Source organism: Emydura macquarii, unplaced genomic scaffold, assembly GCF_026122565.2.
Source record: "Emydura macquarii macquarii isolate MOO-44397 ecotype Brisbane River unplaced genomic scaffold, CSIRO-AGI_Emac_v2 contig_3295, whole genome shotgun sequence".
NCBI lineage: Eukaryota > Metazoa > Chordata > Testudines > Chelidae > Emydura > Emydura macquarii.
In genome coordinates this window covers 4,799,159-4,822,071 of record NW_027133432.1, presented here as the reverse complement: position 1 = coordinate 4,822,071, position 22,913 = coordinate 4,799,159, and the positions used below count along the sequence as shown (strand labels likewise).

General features: G+C 38.0%; 1 protein-coding gene across 1 annotated transcript in view; it reads right to left on the bottom strand.

Annotated features, from left to right (window-relative positions):
* The window catches only part of MEI4 (meiotic double-stranded break formation protein 4), a 143,256-nt gene that overhangs the window by 57,972 nt on the left and 62,371 nt on the right, over positions 1 to 22,913 (bottom strand). The window contains exon 4 of the mRNA XM_067532636.1: positions 5,769 to 5,900. Coding sequence (XP_067388737.1) covers positions 5,769 to 5,900 — 132 coding nt within the window. The remainder of the gene's footprint in view (positions 1 to 5,768; positions 5,901 to 22,913) is intronic.

The following is a 22,913-nucleotide window of genomic DNA, read 5'->3' as shown; positions in this document are numbered from 1 at the left end:
TCCTCTGCACTACAACAGGATTACTTATTTGAAAATCTTATTAAATGGACATCTAGTCAAACGCTATCTCCAACAATTGTATTCTGCAAAATTTATCAGGATTTTTAAAAAATGCCTATTTTTATATATATTTTTTCTGCAATATCTGCTGACCCAATTGATCTTGTCAATCACTGCTGCAACCTAATCCTTTAACTTTTGTTCTGCCTTCATTGGTGATGAATAAAAAGAACATGAATCCCTCTATCACTTTCATACCACATGCAAGAATGTTGTTACAACATACATAATCCCCTGACTAAGGAAATTGGACATATTTGCAAGGCAAAATGGTGGAAAAACTGATATATCTACAAATAAAGACTTCTTGGACAGATAAAGTATTACAATGTTTTGTATTTTACCTTTTCACCTTTTAAAATCTTTTCACATCAGACATATTGGAGTAAAGCAGGTGTTGGGTTTCGCACTTGAACAGGAATATTCATTGAATACTACAGAATGTCCCCCCACAAATTCTGAAGTTAAATACAATTTTCAGAGCTCTAAACATTCCTGTTATCCACATACACACACCTTAGGCAAACTCCATGTTTGATTGCCAGCTGAGCCTGCCCACTTTAGAGAGACAAGATGGTGAAGTAATATCTTTTACTGGACCAACTTCAGTTGATGAGAGAGACGCACTTTCCAGTTTACAAACTCCATGTAAGCTCAAAAGCACATCTCTCTCACCAACAGAAGTTGGTCCAATAAAAAATATTACCTCATCCACCTTCTCTCTCTAATATCCTGGGACCAGCTACACCACCACCAGTCTACCCTCACATTTAGTATCTGTCAGATATGCACAGATCTCAAAGTGTGATTCCCTGCCCATTGAAATAATTCATCTCCTTGTTTTATTTCAGTCAGAAATTATTGTCGTCTGTGTGATATTACTCTGACAAGACGGCCTATTAGATTGTGTTGAAGAGCAAGCAGAAGAATATGAAATGCTCTATGTTCCACTGAACACATGCTGCTTATTCTTTTTCCAAATTTTCCTTGTTCCTGCACAGATTGTTGTTCCAAACGAGCTCTCAGTCTGATAGAATGTATTTGATGCAACAACTTCTGCATGTGATTTAGAACAGTGGTTCTCAACTAGGGGTATGCAGAGGTCTTCCCCTGGGGGTACAACAACTCACCTAGATATTTACCTAGTTTTACAACAGGCTACATAAAAAGCACTGGTGAAGTCAGTACAAACTAAAATTTCTTACAGACAATGACTTGCTTATACTGCTTTATATACTATAGACTGAAATGTAAATATAATATTTATATTCCAATTGATTTATTTTATACTTATATGGTAAAATGAGAAAGTAGACTCTTGTGACACTTTTGTATTTTTATGTCGGATTTTGTAAGCAAGTACTTTTTAAACGGGTGTAAACTTGGGAGTACGCAAGATAAATCAGATTCCTGAAAAGGGTACAGTAGTCTGGAAAGGTTCAGAGCCACTGATCTGAAACATGAATCTCTGCAACACTTTTATCCTTTCTGTTTGCCCTGGTCCTGATTCAGCAGTCCATCTGTACTCAACAAAGTACGTGCTTATGTGCTTTGCTGAATATGAGCGAGATAAGGTGGGGGAGGTAATATCTGTTATTGGACCAACTTCTGTTAATGAGAGAGATGTGCTTCCGAGCTTTCTAAAGATAGACTTAACAGGTGCTTAAATAATTGCAGGGGTGTAAGTTAACAAATGAGTCACTCTGAGTGGAACTTAAAGGTATATTATAATTCTGTCTTTCCCACAGAAATCAATGAGATATGTAATAGGAATTTAATATGTAGCTTTCCATAGGTTAAGACATTGTACAATGCTTTTATACACTTAACCTTGACTTAAGTCTATGATAGCTTTCCCTACAGAAGATTTGCAGAATCAGGCCCTTACTGACAAAGAACTATGTGCTTACATGTAATGTTATTCATTGTATATTTTTGGCAGTCTTCCAAAGTAACGCTGAACTGATCATTTTCAGAATTGTGTGTGTACAAAAGAATTTAACATGAAAATGACTATTTCAAAATGTCACTAAAAATGCCTAAAATAAATATTTTACATGAGAAGAAATGGACAGCAACTACGTCTATTTGGAAAAACAAATTATGCAATTTATATACTGTGCAAAACTGTTACTAAGCTAACTACATATTAGCAATAATTAAACAACAAGAGCCAAAACAGCTTTTTCAGTAGCTTACATCATGTTTGACTCTCTAAGACATAGGATTTAACTATTCAGGGGGTTTCTAAAAGATCAGTATAACAATACTTCTACTTTCTTGTTTCATTTGATTTGATCCATTCTCCTATACAGAATCTATTTTTTTAGTCTGTAAAATTCAAGTTTTACATACAGCCTTGAAAAGATCTGAGCTGTAGAGACATAGGTCTAGACCTAATGACACAGCTCCATACTTTTTAGATCTTTTGGAATTCTCAATTCAAAACCTGTCACACTTTATAAAACTAGATGGATCATAACTAAGATTCACACTTCCTGTTTTGTTCCGTTTACACAGGATATCTGAAATGCCTAATGGAGCCTGATCCTGCAAGTAAGCAAAATGTCCTCTGAAGTCGACAGTTTTGACAAATGAAGCAGGATCCAGTCATTTGTCAGTTAGTGACATTTGGTACAGAGTATCATCCTTCTGCAAACTTTAATTTAAATGTTGATAGAGGAAGCTTTTTATCATGAATGCTGTACATTTTGAAATTATTTTATATTTTTACTTTGTGCGGAATAGCATGCAGGATTTATATTAACTATTTTAATCCTTTTCTGAACTATGATACTTTTGTTGTTATGTTACTTATGTTTGTATTTTCCCAATTATTTTATTGCATGTAGGAAAAAATGCATAGTTGTATTTGTAGGTGAACATAGTGACATTTTATTGAAACATTGCTAATTGTGAGCATTTGAAGCTATTTTTGTAATCAATTTTCAGAATCAGCAATTATACAGAAAAATTAAACTACACAAATTAATAAATTCGTTTTTGAAAACAAATTTCATATCTAAGCAAATAAATGAAATGTTAGTTCAATGTGACAAGATCAAAGAAAAAGGCTGATGTCATTTTTCATTTAGAATTCCTGTTTAACAAGACAAGCAGAGGAATTATCTCATCTAATTTAGTATACTGGCCAAACAGAAAATTGTTTATGGATTGAAGTATCAACTCTTCTATATTTACAAATTAAGTCAGTAGTGCAATATTCTCAAACCACATCATGGCTTTACGGACCACCATTAACTGTACTTGCCATTGGAAAATGCATCCCCATGTTACACAATTAAAGGGTATAATTTAAGGTTAAAAACCATGGCATATTAAGATAGCCCTAGGTTTCTCATCTGCAAGATTCACAATTTATAAACTCTCATGTCGAATCAAATATAAGATTTTTTCCAAATAAGTCTTACATACAACACAAAATAGCAACACATTATAAACAATTTCTGTATGGCAAAATGAAAAGGAACTATCATAACTCTTCAGCTCAGCACAGTCTTCCCAATAACCCAACAGTCCTTACATCAATATAGAGCATAATGGACGAGGCAACACACTTGGTATGTGCTTTGTCTCCACTGGCAACAGCAATGTGCTGAAATTATGGGTGCCGAATCTTGTGAAATTTACACAGGTGTGATTTAATCATGCCAGGATATCTGAATGTTATTTAATTTTTAAATTTTAGAATTTTTTAAATTAAAATATTCCTCTCTTTTAAATGAAATGGGCAGATTTTTTTTTAGTTTCTTAGATACTATCAAGAAGGGCAGTATGTCACCAGTGCCTTACTATAATGCAAGTAAATCCCATCCCTTTTTACTTTCATTCAATTTTTGCTGATTCTTATGAAGAATTTCAGGAGTTTAGTCTGGAAACACTATTTCTTTGTAAACTCATGCTAGTAATTACATACCTTCTTTTGAGTAGCCATAACTTACGTTTCATATCATATCATAATTACTACACAAGTAGTTCAACAAAAGCATCACTCAAACTGAGCATAAGAGAAAAATCCACAATTAAGGTTGCTTTTTGGAATATTTAATATTGGAGGGGGAGGTGATTATACTTTTATAATAGAAATAAATTATGTGGAACTCAATTAGAATATTTATCTTCGTGACTTTAATAAATCATTTCCATTCTTGTCAATATCTGGGATTTTCCTTTTTCTTCAACTATGTTGTTCTTGTTATGTGTGTTTTGTCTGTAGAACATTCCAGAGCAGTGTATGAGGGAGCCATACTCTAAGAAGATTTTAGGAATTGCTAGGAGTACAGTGGAGGGTCTGTTTTTCTGCATGCAATTAAAAGAATGCCTTGGGATCTACTGGATTTCCCTGCTAATCTCATAAAATTTGTTCATCAGATACTAGTGGAATATATATTTTCCCCTGGAGGTAATTTCTTAAACACTTGGTTTGGATTTGAAAAATTATGCTTATCCCAAATATACAATCATTCTATTTCAAAATATAAACAACACAAGAAATCTTAAAATAATCTCCTAAATAATGAGCACTGCCCAAGCCACAACCTCCATTCCATTCTGCTCTCCATACCTCATTCATTACAATAATCTAATCTTGTAACAAGGAGAGAAATAAGGGCAATTTGCCAGGTATAAATGTTTATATAGATAAATAACTAAGGCAAAAGCCATCTTTTAAAGGAAATAATATAGCCTTCCTGTCAGTACCAGATCATGGTAAGCACATCTGATAACCATAGCTACCTGGGTATCCAACAAGCTTCCCAGGTTGCAAATCTCAATACCCCAACATTCAGGGATGCAGATAAAATTTTTACCATCTCTTTCAGTTGCTTCCCAAATCCAGTAAACATAATCTCAGCATCACCTCAGTCTCGTATTAACTGCTTGCTCTACAGCTAGGCAAATTTCCTCACAGTCCATGGCTATCATTTCTGTTAGCCTATGATAGAACTGCTCCACTGCACCAGCAGGGACAGAAAAGAGAGAGAAAATTCAGTGATAACATTCTGAAGGCTCCTCAAGTCATTCTTCCTCAGTAACCCCCTATGAGCCCCATGCATAAATTTCACAGAAAGGGTAAAAAGATGGAATCTGTGGGACAATATACAAGAACCACAGCCATAGATAAACAAATTGCCCTTTGGGATCTCCCAGAAAGAAAGCCACCCAAGAACAACCCAGTCAGCTCCAGTGAGGGTCAGTAAACACGTAATATCTTGTGCTCAATAGTATCAAAGATATCTGATAGATCTAAAAACAAATGTCTGAACTTCTTGAATCACTAAGAAAGGAACAACCACAGAAACTACACTGCTAGGACTACAGCATAACCAGACCAAAAAAGGGGTCAAACAGATCAGAAGAGGTCCGTTGTGTGTGTATTTGCATTTCTTAAGATATTTTGAGACCTGATCCTAGTTTGGAAATTATTTCAATTCGTTGATCATTCACTTAAAAAAAAATCACATACTATTTTTGTGGAATGAAAATCTGTATTTTCAAAAATATCTGGAAACTTGGCAGAAGACATACATTTAAATCTGAAAGACAACGAATAGTGTAGGTCTTTTTGTTATTTTAAAGTAAGAGATTGAAAGAGAGCTCCAGTATTAAAAAAAGTTGTACCATTTAAATAAGCATAATGGTTTACTTTGCTTCATGACAATATAACATTTTCAACAAAACAGTACCTGGTGGACTTTCTGCAACTCTTCAGCAAATTGATTTACTTCAGAAAACAGCAGAGATATTAGAGACTTTCTTAACATGTTGCACCTTCCCAGCGAAACAAGTGTGTGGGACACGGAATACTGCACCTGAAACTAAATATAAGTATCTGTAAATATGTAAGGAAGTCATGGAAAAATTAATACAAATTCAAAACTTATTTCTGACAGCGAAATACTACATCAATTAAAACACACACACACACACACACACACACACACACACAGATTAAGGTTTTAAATGTCTGAGGACCTCGGGTTTTTTGGAAACAAATGGGCACTAGTGTGCACATGCCCAAACACACAAACAAGCACCGAACCATTACAAAAATACACCCAAGTTCCTCACATGTAGTACCTTACACTGATTGTCTCAGCAGGTTTGTGTGCTGTCTGCTAAGAAACTATAAGCTCCTTGGAGCAGAGTCATGTCTTCAGTATCTTGTATAATGCTAAGCACACTGTCACAAATGCTAAACAATTGCAGAATGTTCAGAACAGGTTGCTGACAATTCAGTATAAAAAACATTGGGTGGTGGCAGGAAGAGGTTGTACAAATTATTTCACTCTGGGTACAAAATAGTAACTTGCATTTCTAATCGTAGTTTCCATCTGAGGCTCTCAAACAGCATTACAAACATTAATGAAATTAGACTTTACTTCCCCATGAGTTAGCTAGTTAACATGTTACAGAAGAGGAAACAAGAAACAGAGATTAAGATCCTACCAGCAAGTGTGGCAGAGCAAAGAAGAAAACGCAGCCCTCCCAATTGCCCCTTGTACCTTAAACACAAAGCCAAGTACGACATATCCTCACCAAACCCAAAATGGCAATATGTCCTCTGCACGTATCAAAACCATACATAAATCACATTAATCTTACTGCTTTATGCCAGACTGCATAAGATAGGAACATTTTGTCTACTAAATCCTTCAGAAATGGATGATCATGAAGGAAACAATGAATCACTACTTAACAGAAGAGAAAATTTATGTAAGTAGAAGAGAATAGAATATACATTCAAGAACATATATTGTGTTCACCTCAGCATATTTTGGAAAAAAGATTAACAGAAATCAGAGAAGGAACAATAGCATCTAGAGCAGCTAACCAAGATTGGGGTTCCATTGTGCTAGGCACTGTGCAAAGCAGTACATGACAATCCTTATCTTAAAGAGAAAAAACTCTCAGTCTAAATAGACATGACAGACAAAGCCAGGGGAAAGGAACATACACATACAAACAGAGTGATGGTTCACAACCATATTAGTGACATAATTGTTTAGTTGGTTTATATATCATTTTGGGTGGTTGTTTATTTTTCATTTTATGATGTTCAACCTATTGTAGCCAAAGGTGGTTGCGGAGGGGGATTAACAAAAAGGAACAACACAGGAATGGAGAGAGGACAGTGAAGAGGGGGAGGCAAGAGTGGTGGGGAGGAAAGAAGGAAAAATGGAAAGCCACAGGTGAGAGAAGAAACAAAGAGGGGCAGAGAGAGATAGCAGCTCCAGCCAGTCAGCAGAGGAGAAAGTGTGTCCAGAGTAAAAACAGTAGAAAGTATAGCATGACGATGACAGCAGTGCTTCAAAGCCTGGTGAAACTGCTGCTACTATTGCTCATGACTACTGACTTTCTGCCTGGCTTCACCCAGGAGTTGCTCTTCCCTGAATCCTCATGGCTACAGAGAGAGGCAAAGGGCTACATGGCTATTCCAGAAAATGGGAGTGAGGGCTCTCCTGCACAATTCTAGCTTTTATATAACTCATATTTTGCCACTGCATGTGTTGCCACCTGTACTTTTGCGCTGCCTTCAGAGCTGGGCACCCGACCAGCAGCAGCTGCTCTCTGGCCACCCAGCTCTGAAAACAGCACAGAAGTAAGGGTGGCAATACCGCAACCCCCCATACAATAGCCTTGTTATCCCCTTTTGAGTCGGGACCCCTAGTTTGAGAAATGCTCAGTCTTAAGAGTTTTATATGTTTATATTTTCCATTTTTAAAAATACATACTCATATTTTGGTACAACACCATGAAATTCAAAATTTTTAAAATGCTATGACCATGAAATTTACGAAATTGGACTGTGAATTTGGTAGGACACTAACTATAAACAATGCTATCACTAGTTGAACAGCACAGAGTGCCTCTATACTGAGACAGGGTGTGAGTAAACCAGAAATCTAATATGTGTCTACTTCATGCAAGACAAATGATTCAATTTCCATTAACAATAAAGTCTATATAATTGTAATTTGAGGTCATATGCCTTATACGGCCTTAAACGACACAATCATATGGGCATTTGTACAAGACTTCATTCACAATGCTATGGTTGCACTTTGCAGGAGTAATTTAGACAATTACAATTTTGAAAGATTTTCTGGTATCCACTAAAAATATATAACTGGAGTAGCACTTACAATAAGTGGATCATTCTGCCTTCTAGATAGCCTGCATAGTCCCTGTAGCTCTAGATGAGGTTAAGTAAGTTACAAATTTTTATATAGAGGTTTAGAGAATGACACAAACAAACATACTTCATATTTTTAGTGTGCAAGTCATTTGTATTGACTTCATTCCTCATTTTATGTATTAAGGCTAGATACATATTTTACAAATTCTACATCTTTTGAGTATAACCTTGAGCATGTTAATGAGCTAACTTGCTGTTGGCAGTCAGAAATACCAAACCACCATGATTTCCAATGTCATTTATTTCTGGCTATAAAAGTCACTTTCTATATTATTTACACAACATGTTCTATCAGCCTAACAAATATTTCCTGGTATGAAAAAAATATAAAAGATTTAAAAAAAAATTATACTACCTACAACTATAGCCACCTCAGATACTAACCCGTATTTTATTTATAGCCTGAATACAGGATTCCTAGCCACTTTGTTTAAAATAATAAGTCATTTCCCATTTCTGTATTCAGATGTCTCACTGACATGGTCACCTTCAAAGTGAAGCTTCAACTAAAATTTGGCCAAGATCCTCTGATTTATTAAATTGGCTTTGTGCTAGTGTTCCAGTACAAAACAGACTTAAACCAGAGTGAGCGGCCAAAGGAGGAGTCACAATAGTGACGCCTGTGCCACTCCTCTCCCAGTCCCGAGTGTGGTTCTCACAGCTGGGGAAAGGAGTGCATAGTTGGTGAGCCCCTGTGATCTCTGGGACCATTGGCAGCTTGTGGAGTTTAGAGCAGCACACTAATGCATGACCCGTAGTTAGAATGAAAAATTATATATGATGCTGTATAATAATTTCCTTATATACTACTCGATATGATTAGTCAAAGCACAGGTAATGTAAACATTATACAGAATTCAGGTCTAATTGCATACAACTATGTAGCTATTTCGTTAATTCACAACTAATAGCTTTTTATATTGTTGCAGTTCACACAACTGTTGCATTCAGTAAGTAGTGGCAAATGTTCTATGAGAAAAATTTATAATTACTGCTAAAAACTAAAAATTAAAAGATCCCTGACACTGGTATAGAAAGAAAAAATAAGCAAACTGACTGTCATGAAATGAAATAAAGTTTTAAGAGATCTAGCTTTCCTCTCAATAAGTTGATGACTGCTGCTAGTTTCTGAATCACTCTCTTTCTAAATTAACCAGTGAAAACCATCACCTACTTGCTTAGTTTTTTCCTGGCACTGCCAATGGTCATTGATAATTCTACACAAAACCTCTGCTCTGATTATGTTAAATAAAGCTTAATTCACTCCTCCTTGTTCTCATTTAAAATCCTTGGAAAGTTAAAAAGGGACTATGCGTAGAATAAAGCAGATTTTGCTACCCTTTGTCCCAAATAATTCTACAATATCATAGAATCATAGAGTTGGAAGGGACCTCAGGAGATCATCTAGTCCAACCCACTGCTCAAAGCAGGACTACCTCAGTTAAATAATCCCAGTTTAAGCCACAGCTTAAAAACCTCTAAAGATGGAGATTCCATCACCTCCCTAGGTAACCCATTCCAGTGCTTCACCATCCTCCTAGTGAAAAACTTTTTCCTAATGTCCAACTTAGACCTCCCCCACTGCAACTTGAGACCATTGCTCCTTGTTCTGCAATCTGCCACCACTGAGAACAGCCTAGCTCCATCCTCCCTCGAACACCTTTTCAGGTAGTTAAAGGCTGCTATCAAATCCCCCCTCATTCTTCTCTTCTGCAGACTAAACAAGCCTAGTTTCCTCATCCTTTCCTCATACGTCTTGTGCTCCAGCCCCCTAATCATTTTTGTTGCCCTCCGCTGGACTCTCTCCAACTTCTCCACATCCTTTTTGTAAGGGGAGGCCCAAAACTGGACACAATACTCCAAATGCGGCCTCACCAATGCCAAATAGAGGGGAATAATCACTTCCTGCGATCTGCTGGCAATGCTCCTACTAATGCAGCCCAATATGCTATTAGCCTTCTTGACAACGAGGGCACACTGCTGGCTCATATCCAGCCTCTTATCCACTGTTACCTCCGGTTCCTTTTCTGCAGAACTGCTGCCTAGCTTGTCGGTCCCCAGTCTGTAGCTGTGCATGGGATTCTTCCGTCCTAAATGCAGGACTCTGCACTTGTCCTTGTTGAACCTCATCAGACTTCTTTTGGCCCAATCCTCCAGTTTTTTTAGATCCTTCTGTATCCTATCCCTACCTTCCAGGGTTTCTACCACTCCCCCTAGTTTAGTGTCATCTGCAAACTTGCTGAGGATGCAATCTACCCCATCCTCCAGATTATTAATGAAGATGTTGAACAAAACCGGCCCCAGGACCGACCCCTGGAGCACTCCGCTTGTGACCAGCTGGCTGCCAGCTAGACATGGAGCCATTGATCACTACTCGTTGAGCCCTATGCTCTAGCCAGTTCTCGATCAATTTTATAGTCCATTTATCCAACCCACACTTCTTTAACTTGCTGATAAGAATACTGTGAGACCGTATCAAAAGCTTTGCCAAAGTCAAGGTATATCATGTCCACCGCTTTCCCCATATCCACAGAGCCCGTCACCTCTTCATAGAAAGAAATCAGGTTGGTCAGGCATGACTTTCCCTTGGTGAATCCATGTTGACTGTTCCTGATCACCTTCCTCTCTTCCAAGTGCCTTAAAATGGATTCCTTGAGGACCTGCTCCATGATTTTTCCAGGGATTGAGGTGAGGCTGACCGGTCTGTAGTTCCTTGGATCCTCTTTCTTCCCTTTCTTGAAGATGGGCACTATATTTGTTTTTGCCAGTCATCAGGGACCACCTCCAACTGCCACGAGCTTTCAAAGATAATAGCCAATGGCTCTGAAATCACATCAGTCAACTCCCTCAGCACCCTCGGGTGCATTGCATCTGGCCCCATGGACTTGTGTATGTTCAATCTTTCTAAATAGTCTTGGACCTGTTCCTTCAGCACTGCGGGATGTTCACCTCCTTCCCATTCTGTGCCACCCAGTGCAGCAGTCTAGGAGCTGACCTTGACTGTGAAGACAGAGGCAAAAAAGGCATTGAGTACCTCAGCTTTCTCCACATCCTCTGTCACTAGGTTGCCTCCCCCATTCTGTAAGGGGCCCACACTTTCCCTTATCATCCTCTTGTTGGTAACATACCTATAGAAACCCTTCTTGTTCCCCTTCACGTCCCTTGCTAGCTGCAACTCCAGTTGTGCTTTGGCCTTCCTGATTTCATTCCTGCATGTTTGAGCAGTATTTTTATAATCCTCCCTAGTCATCTGACCAAGCTTCCACTTCTTGTAAGCTTCTTTTTTGTTTTTAAGGTCACCAAAGACTTCTTTGTCAAGCTTAGCTGGACGCCTACCATATTGGCTATTCTTTCTGCACATCAGGATGGTTTGTTACTGTGCCCTCAATAAGGTTTCTTTAAAATACAGCCAACTCTCTTATATATTGAGCTCTACTATCTGAACAGCACAAGCAAAGTTTACAACACTAATTAAAAGTGGTCTAACAGAACAGATTCCACACTCTTCAAAATAATTCTATACATCAATGAAATTCTATCTTAGACTTAACACATACTATAGCAAATGCTCACTGAATCAAGGAAAGTTGAGGAACAGGATTTCAATGGCAGTTTGATTTACATTAGGGTGCATAGGACTAGACCTTTGACGTTGTCTTTCTCCAAAGAATATATAGGCATACTGAGAACATTTTTTACAATTAACAGTTTAATGGTATCTTTTTTCCTTCTGCTTCCTCACTTTTTTTCCCTTCTAATTTTTACCTTACAGATGATTTTCCATAGTATATAAAAGCTAATGCATTAAAATATTAAATCTATACAAATGTTTTGAATAATTCTTGGCTTGATTTCCAGAGGCACTAGACACCCACAGCTCCCACAGACTTCAATGAATCCTGCTACCACTGTTGCTTAATTCCCATTTACTTCAATTGCTACAGGATTAGTCTTCAAATCAAAGAATCATAGAAATGTAGGGCCAGAAGGGACTTTGAGAGATCATCTAGCCCATCGGCTAGAACTAAGGCAAGTGCTAGACCACTCCAAGCACGTTTATCTAACCCATGGTTCTTAAGAACCACCAATGACAGGAATTCCACAACTTCCCTTGGTACCTTGTTGCCGGAATTAACTATCCTTATAGTTCGAAAATTTTTCCTCATATCTAACCTAAATCTCCCTTGCTGCAGATTAAACCAATTACTGCCTGTTCTACCATTAGTGGCTATGAAGAATTGATCACCATCCTCTTTGTAACATCCCTTAAGAAAATGTGAAGACTTATCAGGTACACCCTCAGTCTTCTTTTCTCAAGATAAAAATATACCTTTGAACATTTCCTCATAGCTCAGGTTTTCTCAGTCTTTTATAGTAGTTTTCCTTTGGTCTCTCTCCAATTTTTCTACAGCTTTCCTAGAGTGTGGCATCCAGAAAAGGACACAGTACTCCTGCTGAGGCATCACCAATGCCAAGCAGAGCAAGACAATTACTTTCTGGGTCTTACACACAACACTCCTGTTAACATACCCCAGAATGATATTAACCTTTTTCACAACTGCATCAATATTGACATGTTCAATTTGTTAACCATAACCCTCAGATTATTTTCTGCAGTACTACATCCTAGCCAGTTATTCTCCATTTTGTATTTGTCCATTTGATTTTTTCCTCACTGAGTGCAGTACTTTACAGTTACCTTTATTGAACATCATCTTGCTGATATCAGACCAATTCTCCAATTTGTCAAGGTCATTTTGAATTCTAATACTGTCCCCTGAAATGCTTGCAACCCCTCCCAGTGAGGTGTCATTCACAAATTTTATAAGCACACTCTCCACGCCATTATCCAAATCATTAATGAAAATACTGAATGGTAACAGACCCAGGATAGACCCCTGAAGCACCAGACTAACTACGTCCTCCCATTTTGAAAGCGAGCCATTGATAATCACTCTGCGAGTATGCTCCAGAGGAGTAGCCATATTAGTCTGTATACAGCAAAAACAACGAGAGTCTTGTAGCACTTTAAAGACTAACAAATTTAATTTCTGCAGGCATAAGCTTTGGTGGGCTGCAACCCACTTCTGATGAAATGGGTTACAGCCCACGAAAGTCCACAAAAGCTTATGCCTGCAGAAATTAAATTTGTTAGTCTTTAAAGTGCTACAGGACTCTCTGTGGGTATGATTTTTCAACAAGTTGTGTACCCATCTTAGTGTAATTTTACGTAGACCACATTTCCCTAGTTTGTTCATGAAAACATCATGTGAGACTGTGTCAAAAGCCTTAATAAAAAAAGATAGGTCTTCTGCTTCCTGCATCCACTAGGCCGGTAACCCTGTGAAAGAAGGAACTTAAGAACAAATCATGCTAGTCCAACTTAACATATTCATATGGACTATTGATTATCACCCTGTTATCCTCCAGTGGCTTACAAATGGATTGTTTTATAATCTGTTTCTGTATCTTTCCAGGTCACAAAGTTAGGCTAACTGGTCTACAGTACCCCGGGGTCTCATTGTTCCCTTTTTAAAGATAGGTACTACGTTTACCCTTTTCCAGACCTCTGGGTTCTTCAAGAGTCCCTGATGATAATGGTTAATAATCATCTGAAGGAATCATCTAGATGACTGTGCTTTATTAACTCCATCAATTCCTAACTGTATGACATGAGTTGCCACTATCAAAGATGCATATTCAAATATAGTTATAGGTCCACTTTTAGGTAGATCTATAAAAATATTACCTGGCTTAAGACAATAAAACTCACATTACCATCTTCACTGGTATCTTTGTATCTATTCATTTGTTTAGAAGATCTATAAACAAATAAAGGATTTATTTTCCACTCAGCTCTACACAATATTTTCTCAGGAACAATTTTTCATAATGTCCCATTTATTACAGCAAGGAACTGTTTTATGATAAAAAGACATTATAGTGTTTAGGGACTATAGATCTGGGGAATTAATAATAAATGTAGTTATCGGTCAAATAGAATCATATGAGTAGAGAATAAATTCCTCTATTAAAGAACAAACATTTTCAACACGTGATAGGAAGTAAACTGGAGCCCTTTTCAGATTTAAATACTGGTATAGTTAGATCCTACAAAATGCTGGGAAGCTAACATAAATTACATTAGAGAGGATATAATCAAGGAAGCAGATGTGTGAGAAAGAAATTGAAAGTACTGAAACTGAAAACTTTAAAAAATGTAAACAGACCATATAGCCCAGGATGCAGAAAACAAAGCAAAACTGCAACATTATGAATTTGACAAAGCAGCTATCAAGTTAACAGTGGGATAATTACATGAAAATTCAACTGGAATTTCTGACTTAGAAATAAGCCCTGGAGTATTTACTTCACATCTTACATCAACAAAACCAGCATTCTAAGACTAAATGCCCGTATAAATATGTTGCTCCTAAAAAATAAAAGTTTGAGACTACCTTCCACATTGACAAATATAATTTTTCAATGTGGAAATGTAATGATAAATGTCTTTACAATGACAAAATTATTGGAAGAAGAATGAAAATTCAGAACAGGATATCACATTGGATGAAGTGAAGAAAATTTTAAATGAGAGAAAATCAGAAAAAGTACCAGTTGACTCTATGTCTCTGGCTCTGAAGCACCAAGCCTCATCCCACCTCCATTCTTTTTCAATACAGAGTCCCCTAAAAAACAACAGAATGCAAATACTGCTGTCCTTCTCTAGTGGCAGTCTGCAACGCCTCATCAAATAGGGTATGGCTGGTATAATATTTAGATGGTGGAGGGAGACAGGCAGCGCATTGTTGTAGGCAGCTCCATCTCCATGCACACACCCAACCATGATGGGGTTGCAGAATTACCGCACCCACACTAGGAAAATATGGTGGCATTTTCCTCACATAGTAAAAACTTGTGCTCCAAAAGTGGTGAAAGGGAAAACAGTGGAGCTAAAGAAAAAGACAGAACCATGAACCATTGTGAATTGTACAAGTACTATTACACTGTAGAACTATTCACACAGATTGATTGTGAGAAGGCAGCCACTAGAAGCAGCACATTAGCTGAGCCTAAGAGGCAGACTGACTGATCTCCCCTGATCCCAGGGACTCCTGTAATCGGCTATCCAAGCATCTCAGAGATTCCCTTCTACCCACAGCTCAGCATGCCTGCTCCTAAGGGCCAGGTGAACACTACAGAGCTATCAAATCCTGTAACCCTCTTAGGTCCATGACTCTCAGCTGGCTTCCTTGAAATAGTGATTTCATTCTTCCCCACTCTCCCAGTTCCATATCTTGATTCCTGCACCCAGTCCTAGATTTTCCTGACTGCAGACTTTTTAATGTCCACAAGAGCTGCTCTGGATCTTAGTATAGTTCACAATGAACTTATGGAGCTGGCTGACCTAATTAGCCTGGACTTTCCAACAGAGGGCAAAAGAGAGAGATTACCATATGAAGTCCTCTCCATCATCCACTTCTCAATTGTTACTGTACAGGAAGCTTTTGAACCACACATTCTCTGATCTCCCCATAAAGTCTCTTTGGAACACCTCAGGCTCTGCTTTATCAGCGGAAGAGTGGGAAAGAACATGGCTCCTATTACAGAGCAACAAAACAAGAAACTAAACTTCTCTGAGAATATTGAGAATATTTCAAACTAGAGTTCAGTTCTTTGAGCTTCTGCCAGCAAAAAGCCTAAGATTAACTAAGGCTTTACCAGTTCAGGTCCCTCATAAGACACAGTAAGTAAAACCTATAAATGGGTTTTAAATTAAGTGGAACCACTGAGGAAAAAGATCTGAGCTCTTGTTGACAGCTCATTGAAAACATCTGCTCAGTACACAGCAGAATAATCAGAGAGCAAACAAACTGTATTAAAAAAGGGATAGAAAAAGACTGGAAATATTATATAAATTCATGGTACTGTAATTATATGTACACTGTAGTAACACTATATTCAATTTTGGTCACCACATCTCAAAAAACATACAGTACAAATAGGAAGGTTTAGAGAAGGACAACAAAAATATATGTTTGGAAAAATTTTCATATGTGAAAAATATATAAAGGTTTGAACAACAGAAATTAGAAAGACAAGAAAGATGACATGATAGAGGTATAGGACCAGAAAAAGTCAATCAGATACTTCTTTTCACCCCTTACAATACTATAATTAGGAGACATCCAACAAACGTAAAAAGAAACAAATTTAAAACTGAAAAGGAAATTTTTAAAATTTTATTTTTACCACCACAATTAACCTATGGAAATCACTTTAAGGAACAATGCACCCATTAACTGCTTGAGGTTGGGAGAAAACTTGCCTTTTAGGTAGATCATTCTGCCTGTTTGTTATGGAGGAGGTTTTTATTGCATGATCCTCCGGAGTATCATTCACTGTTGGACACACTTTTGAACTCAATGGATATTTCTATACTGGATAATACCAATGTGCCAATGAATCCTTCCCTCTTTGAAAGAGACTCAAAAGAATAATAATTTGTATCCCAGGGTTCCAATTAAAAGAATCATAATAAGTGCATGATGCAAATTGTTTTACTAATAAAATGCAAATTGTAAATAAAAAGCCTTTTACATAGTTACTAATGTCTCCACCAGCTGATGGAGATGCAGTAAACCCACTTGCCTGAATTGTACAGGAGGATGTTTGAGTATATATGTAATATTCTGCATAGCCAACTTCATCTTTAATTGCATACAGGCTAGATTTAAATGGTCTATGTAAGAAAGACAGGAGAGTGAAGTATTATCATTTTTTGGCTCAAGTTCTGTTGCTGAAAGAGACATGCTTTCGAGTTTTCACCAACAGAAGTTGGTCCAGAAAAAGATACTATTTCACCCATTTTGTCTCTCTAATACCCTGAGACACTGCAAACACCATTCTCTAAGTAATACATTTATCTACAGTGAACATAAATACAATTTTATTTCTCGGTGGCCTATTCATGGATCATCTTTTAGTTCTGTAGGGAAATAATTGCAAAATGAATTCATCCTTAAATATTCAAATTGATATATTGTAAAAGTTCAAAATATTACATGTCTTTTATTAGGAATAAAAATATAAAATATATTGAGTTTACAAAAACGTAGTAAAATTAAAAAAAGAAACAAGAATTGATTACATTCTTGGGCTGGATTAATGGTTTGGATCCAATAAAACCAAGAATCTATCAGTTTTTTTAAAAAATGTACTAGCAAAAATGTTATTGGACTTTGGGCTTCTTGACATATCTTTACCACTGGAAAAATCTGAAGATATGAATTATTCATTTTAGTATTAGTTTTATCAGGCTGTATTAAGACACTTTTTACTTAAAAGGGGTTATCTGAAACTCAGAAATATTAACGAGTAGCAAGTCTCATGAAGGCAAATACTCTGAATGCCAGCACAATTCATGTTTCAGTTCTACAGTTATCCAAAAACTTCATCATACAAGTATGCACACAGTCCCTTAGTTTCTGTTTGACTGATATATACCTTTAATGCCTTGATGATACACTTATTTCAAAAGGGACCAGTATCCCTAGAGATGCAGCACCTAGATGACTAGCTATGTTGATATTCCTAAATGCTAATTTTAACACTTGCTTTCCTATTGAGTTCTCTTTTTTGTTTTCACCACTTCACTCACTTCTGATCCATTTGTGTTGTCATTTTAAAATTCTTACTCTTACATGGATTTTATTCACGGTAATTGTACTTTCCTATCTTTATTCTCTTATTACCCTCCTCCTTCCTGCCTGCTTCCTTTATTAATGTTCCCATTATCTTCTTACTGTAACTCATTCTTCTATTGTCATTTTTAATATTGCACTATTTATCTTCTAAGCTTCAACTTCTTGGCATTGTTTACTCTTCCATTTTGCTCATATTCTTCATCACTGTAACCCTCATCTCAAGGTCTCTCTTCCCCCTCCTTCTTTATAAAGCTGCTTCTTGTAATGTTTGAGGTCTCTTCTCTTCCTCTTTTCCTAAACACGATATTTTATTCTTCCTCAGGACTACCAGTTATTGAGGGGTTTTGTTATCACTTTTTGCTTTATTGGTGTAGTCTTTTGCTACCATTTTGCAGTGCTTTGAATAAAACATGCTAAAATGCAGCATAAATAGAATTCAATACAATCTATTTATAATATCCTTCATTCTGTGCATCCCAAACATTTACAAAATCAAATTAAAATGGACCAGGAAGGCTTTAAAGGCAAGTTTTTATTATTATTATTAAAGGGAAACACTTAGAAAGAGGAGAGGAAAATCAACCGTGTAAAAGTGAAAAAATGATCGTATAGTTTCAGGGTGAAAAATAGAGAAACACTCATGCCTAGACCAGAGTGAGTATGTAAAGCAGTAAGTGAATATAAGTAGGCTTCAGTCAGTCAATAAGTATTCTGAAAAATGAAGGTTACTTACTTGTAACTGGAGGTTCTTTGAGATGTGTGGTCCCTATAATATTCCACACATAGGTCCTGTTTGCTCCATGTGCCAAAGACAGAAGCTTTCTATCCAGTGGTATCTGTTGAGCCACACCTGCACATTTGCTTCCCTCATGCTATGAACTGAGTGTATACGGAGCGGTGCAGACTGATGCTTCTCCAGTTCTTTTTCCTACTAAAAATCAGATAAGATCCAAAAGAGAGGAGGAGGAGGGTGGGTAGTGGAATGCGGAGAGGGACAACACATTTCAAAGAATCTCCAGTTACAGGTAACATTCATTTCTTCAAGTGCTGGTTTATTACACACATGGGTGATTGGTAAGCAGTATTTAAACTGAAAGGCGGTGCAAGGATGCAGCTGCTATTGATGTCTGTAATATTGCTGGCCCAACAGCTGCATCTGCAGAAGAGGCATGGACTAGGGCATAATGCTTCATGAAGATATAGCTGGAGCTCCAAATAGCCACCTTACAAATGTCCAGTAAAGGTACTTCTCAAAGAGATGCTGTTGAGTGCTTTAGTAGAATGGGTCCTTACCCTGTTCTGGGAAGAAATATGCACGAAATGCTAAGAAAGAAAGAATGATGCCACCAGACATCCACTTAGAGAGTCTAAGCATATAATGCTTGTCCTCATCATCGCTCTGCTATAGCAACAAATAACCTCGGTATTTTCTAGTCAGTTTCTTTCTTTGGACATAGAATGCCAAAGCCTGTCTGATGTTGAGAGAGTGAAGTCTCCTCTGCTCACTGAAAACTAGAGGCTCTGGAAAGATTACCAGCAAGTGACTAGGATGGTTCATGTGAAACTCAATGAATTTTGGGTGGAAGTGAAGGGAAAGATTTGCCTTATGAAATATGATGTACGGCAGGTTAGCCAGGAGTGCTCCTACTTGACTCACCCTTCTGGTTGATGTCATGGAAACTAGGAAAGCGACTTTCACGGAGAGATGGGACATTGAACATGTGTTCAACGATTCCAAGGGTGGTCTGGTAAGTTCTGAGAGTTTAAGTTTGAGATCCCATTACGGTGCTGGTTTCACCTTTCAGGAATCTAACTGTTGTTGGGTGAATAAAAATAGAGTGAATTTCTATCAGAAGGTGGAAGGCACTGACTGCTCCTAGGAGGACCCACAACGAACTAATGGAAAATTCTGACATCTTTAGGGATAGGAGATAGCTTAAACTAGCAGGGACGTCTGCTGATTCTGGGACAACTGGTCCTGTTGCATCTAGGAAAAGAAACACATCCATTTAGCTAGATATATTTTCTGGTGGAGAGTTTTCTGCTTGGACTGAGAAGAGATTGAATGGCCTCCCAACATAATCACTCTATGCCCATCAAAATACCAGGCCTTGAGGTGAAGAGAGTTCAGATTAGGATGTTTGATCTTGCTGTTCTCCTGAGTTAACAAGTCTGGGAAGAGATGGATATCGATGATGGGAGGATGGGTTGACACTGATAAGAAGTCTAGAAACCAGAAATGTCTGGGCCAGTTGGGTATGATAACGACTCCAGTTTTGTTGAGATTAATCTTGGCAGAACCTGTGGCAGCAATAAAATTGGAGGAAAGGCATACCTTAGTTGACCTGTTCAGGATAACAGAAGGGCAACCCCACTTCCCAAGTTCCAGCCTAGAGATACTTTGGAACAATATAGATGAAACTTCTTGTTTGTCTGGGAGGTGAACAGGTCCCAAGATGGCATTACCCATCAAGCAAAGATGTCACCCAGGACAGAACTGCATATCCCTCACTCGTGGTCTGTAGAGAAATGCCTGCTGAGATTGTCAAAGTTCTGTGTAAAACTTGCCAAAAGTGCGATGTGGTTCCTGATGCACCACTTCCATAGACTGACTGCTTTCATTTAGAGAGGAAAAGATTCTTGTCCACCTTCTATGTTTATGTAGAGTACGGTTCTGACACCCTGTACCCCATATTCACCACTTTTATATGGTTATGATACATTTTGTATAAAGTGTGCCATGTCAGGTGTCATTTGAAAATGCATAATCTACTGAACACCCATTAAAATGTGTATAAGGAGCTATTAGAGTTTACTATATGATTGTTACTGAAATATGTTGTTGTTCAGGGTAACACCCTTAGACCATTTTCTCATAGACAAGGGCACACTGGCATGCCAGCTAGGTGCCAGCTAGGTGCTAAATCAGCAGGGGAGTTGTAAACAAGAAGTTTATAATTCACCTGAAGGACAGCTGCCAGCTCATGTACGCTATGGAACTACCTGACTCCATGACCCAGCAAAGACTTTTCCAGTAACAAGGGTCAGAGTATAAGGAGGGTGAAATAATGCCTCTAGACGCCTCTCTCTACTCATGGCAGCAAGATTGCTTGAATGACAAAGGTGCATCATTGAATTACGGGTAGCAGTCCTAGCCTGGAGGTTTTTCCAGCCAATAAAACTCAAAACTTATGGTGAGAGAAAATTTTTTGCTTTTAAACTTATTCGCCTTGGTAAAGTTTAGGAATGAGCTTGCTTGTTTATCTTTTTATTTCTTTTGTAACTAACTAACTTTTATGCATTATCACTAGTAAATCACTTAAATCTATCATTCTCTAGTTAATAAACTTGTTTTACTGTTTTATCTAAACCAGTGTGTTTGATTGAGGTGTTTGGGAAATCTCTACTCAGGTCAACAGGGCTGGTGAATATTCGTTACCCTTTGTTGGAATGATGAATTAATTATGAGCTTGTACAGTCCCATGGGCTACTGAACAGTACAAGAGAGATTTCTGTGGGGCAAGGCTGGGACTGAGGGATATGCGAGTGTAGCCCTATACCTATTCATGAATGGCTGGACATAGCATTCATGTACTCAGCTGGGAGTGACTTTGCATGCTGGTGGCTGTGAGTGATCAGAGCCTGGAGAGGTTTGCTGTTCCCTAGCAAAGCAGTTTAAAAGGCATCCCAGACTGGAGAGCTAAGGGGACACAGCCGTTCAGGTTGCATCCTTGGGAATGTCACAACAGTAATCATGTTGTCTGACATTATCTAGATATGATGGTACCACATAAGTAGAAGGCTTAAGCAGGCTAGAACTGCTCTCAGCTCCAGGAGATTTATATGCATCCTAGTCTCCCAAGGAAACCAGGTGCCTTGCATAGTGTTACTGTCCACATAGGTTTCCCATTCTATAAAGGATACATCTGTGATTATGGTCACAGAGTGTGGGTGGGAGGAAAGGGACTCCCACAAGCAATTGTTCCAAGTTCATCTACCATCCATATGAAAGAAGCCGTAACCTTTGTAGGGATTACCTTAGTATTCATGTTGTCTCTGTCTTGTGAGTAAACTGATCACAGCCATGCCTGTTCACAACGGAGGTGAAGTCTGGCAAACAGTGTTATGTAGATACACATGGCCATGACTGTGGTTTGAAGTCTGTGGGTGATTTGTCTTAACAGGCTGTTCACGTCCTGGAGGTAGACCTTCGCTGAGGTCGAATCTAGAGTTGGTCCTATAAAGGCCATGGTTTTCATGGGAGTCAGATTGGACTTTTCTTTGTTTACACAGATTCCCAAGGATGTCAGAAAATGGAGTAAGAATATGGTCACCAATTGGACCTACTGGCTGGATTTGCCAGCTAGTAGCCAATCATCCAGAAATGGGAAGACAATGTAGCCATTTTGTCTCATCTGGTCTACCACCACTGAAAAAAGACTTTTGTGAAGATTCTGGGTGCTACAGCTAGCCCAAATGGAATTACTCTCACCTGGTAGTGCTCTTTTCTTACCAGGAATCTGAAAAACCTTCTATGGGATGGATAAATTCCACATGAAAGTAAACATCTTTCACACTGAGAGGTGCAAACCATATGTCCTCCTCAAGAGAAAGAATTAGGAAAGCCAATGTAACCATGCAACATTCTGATTTTCAAATAAAAACCTTTTAGCTGGGGTAGACAGAGAATAGACCTCTGTTTTTCTTGAAACTGTGACATATGGGGATAAGAACCATTTGCCTTGATGCTGAAGTGGCACTTATTCTATAGCCCCTTGGAGGAGAGACTCTACGTTCTGATGGAGGATTTCCTCATGAGAGTGATCCGTGAAGAGGGGCAGGAAGAGGAGAGAAACGCAATCACGTAACTGAAATGGATGATCTGTAGTATCCACTTGTCCAATGTTATTGTCCTCCAGTTGTTG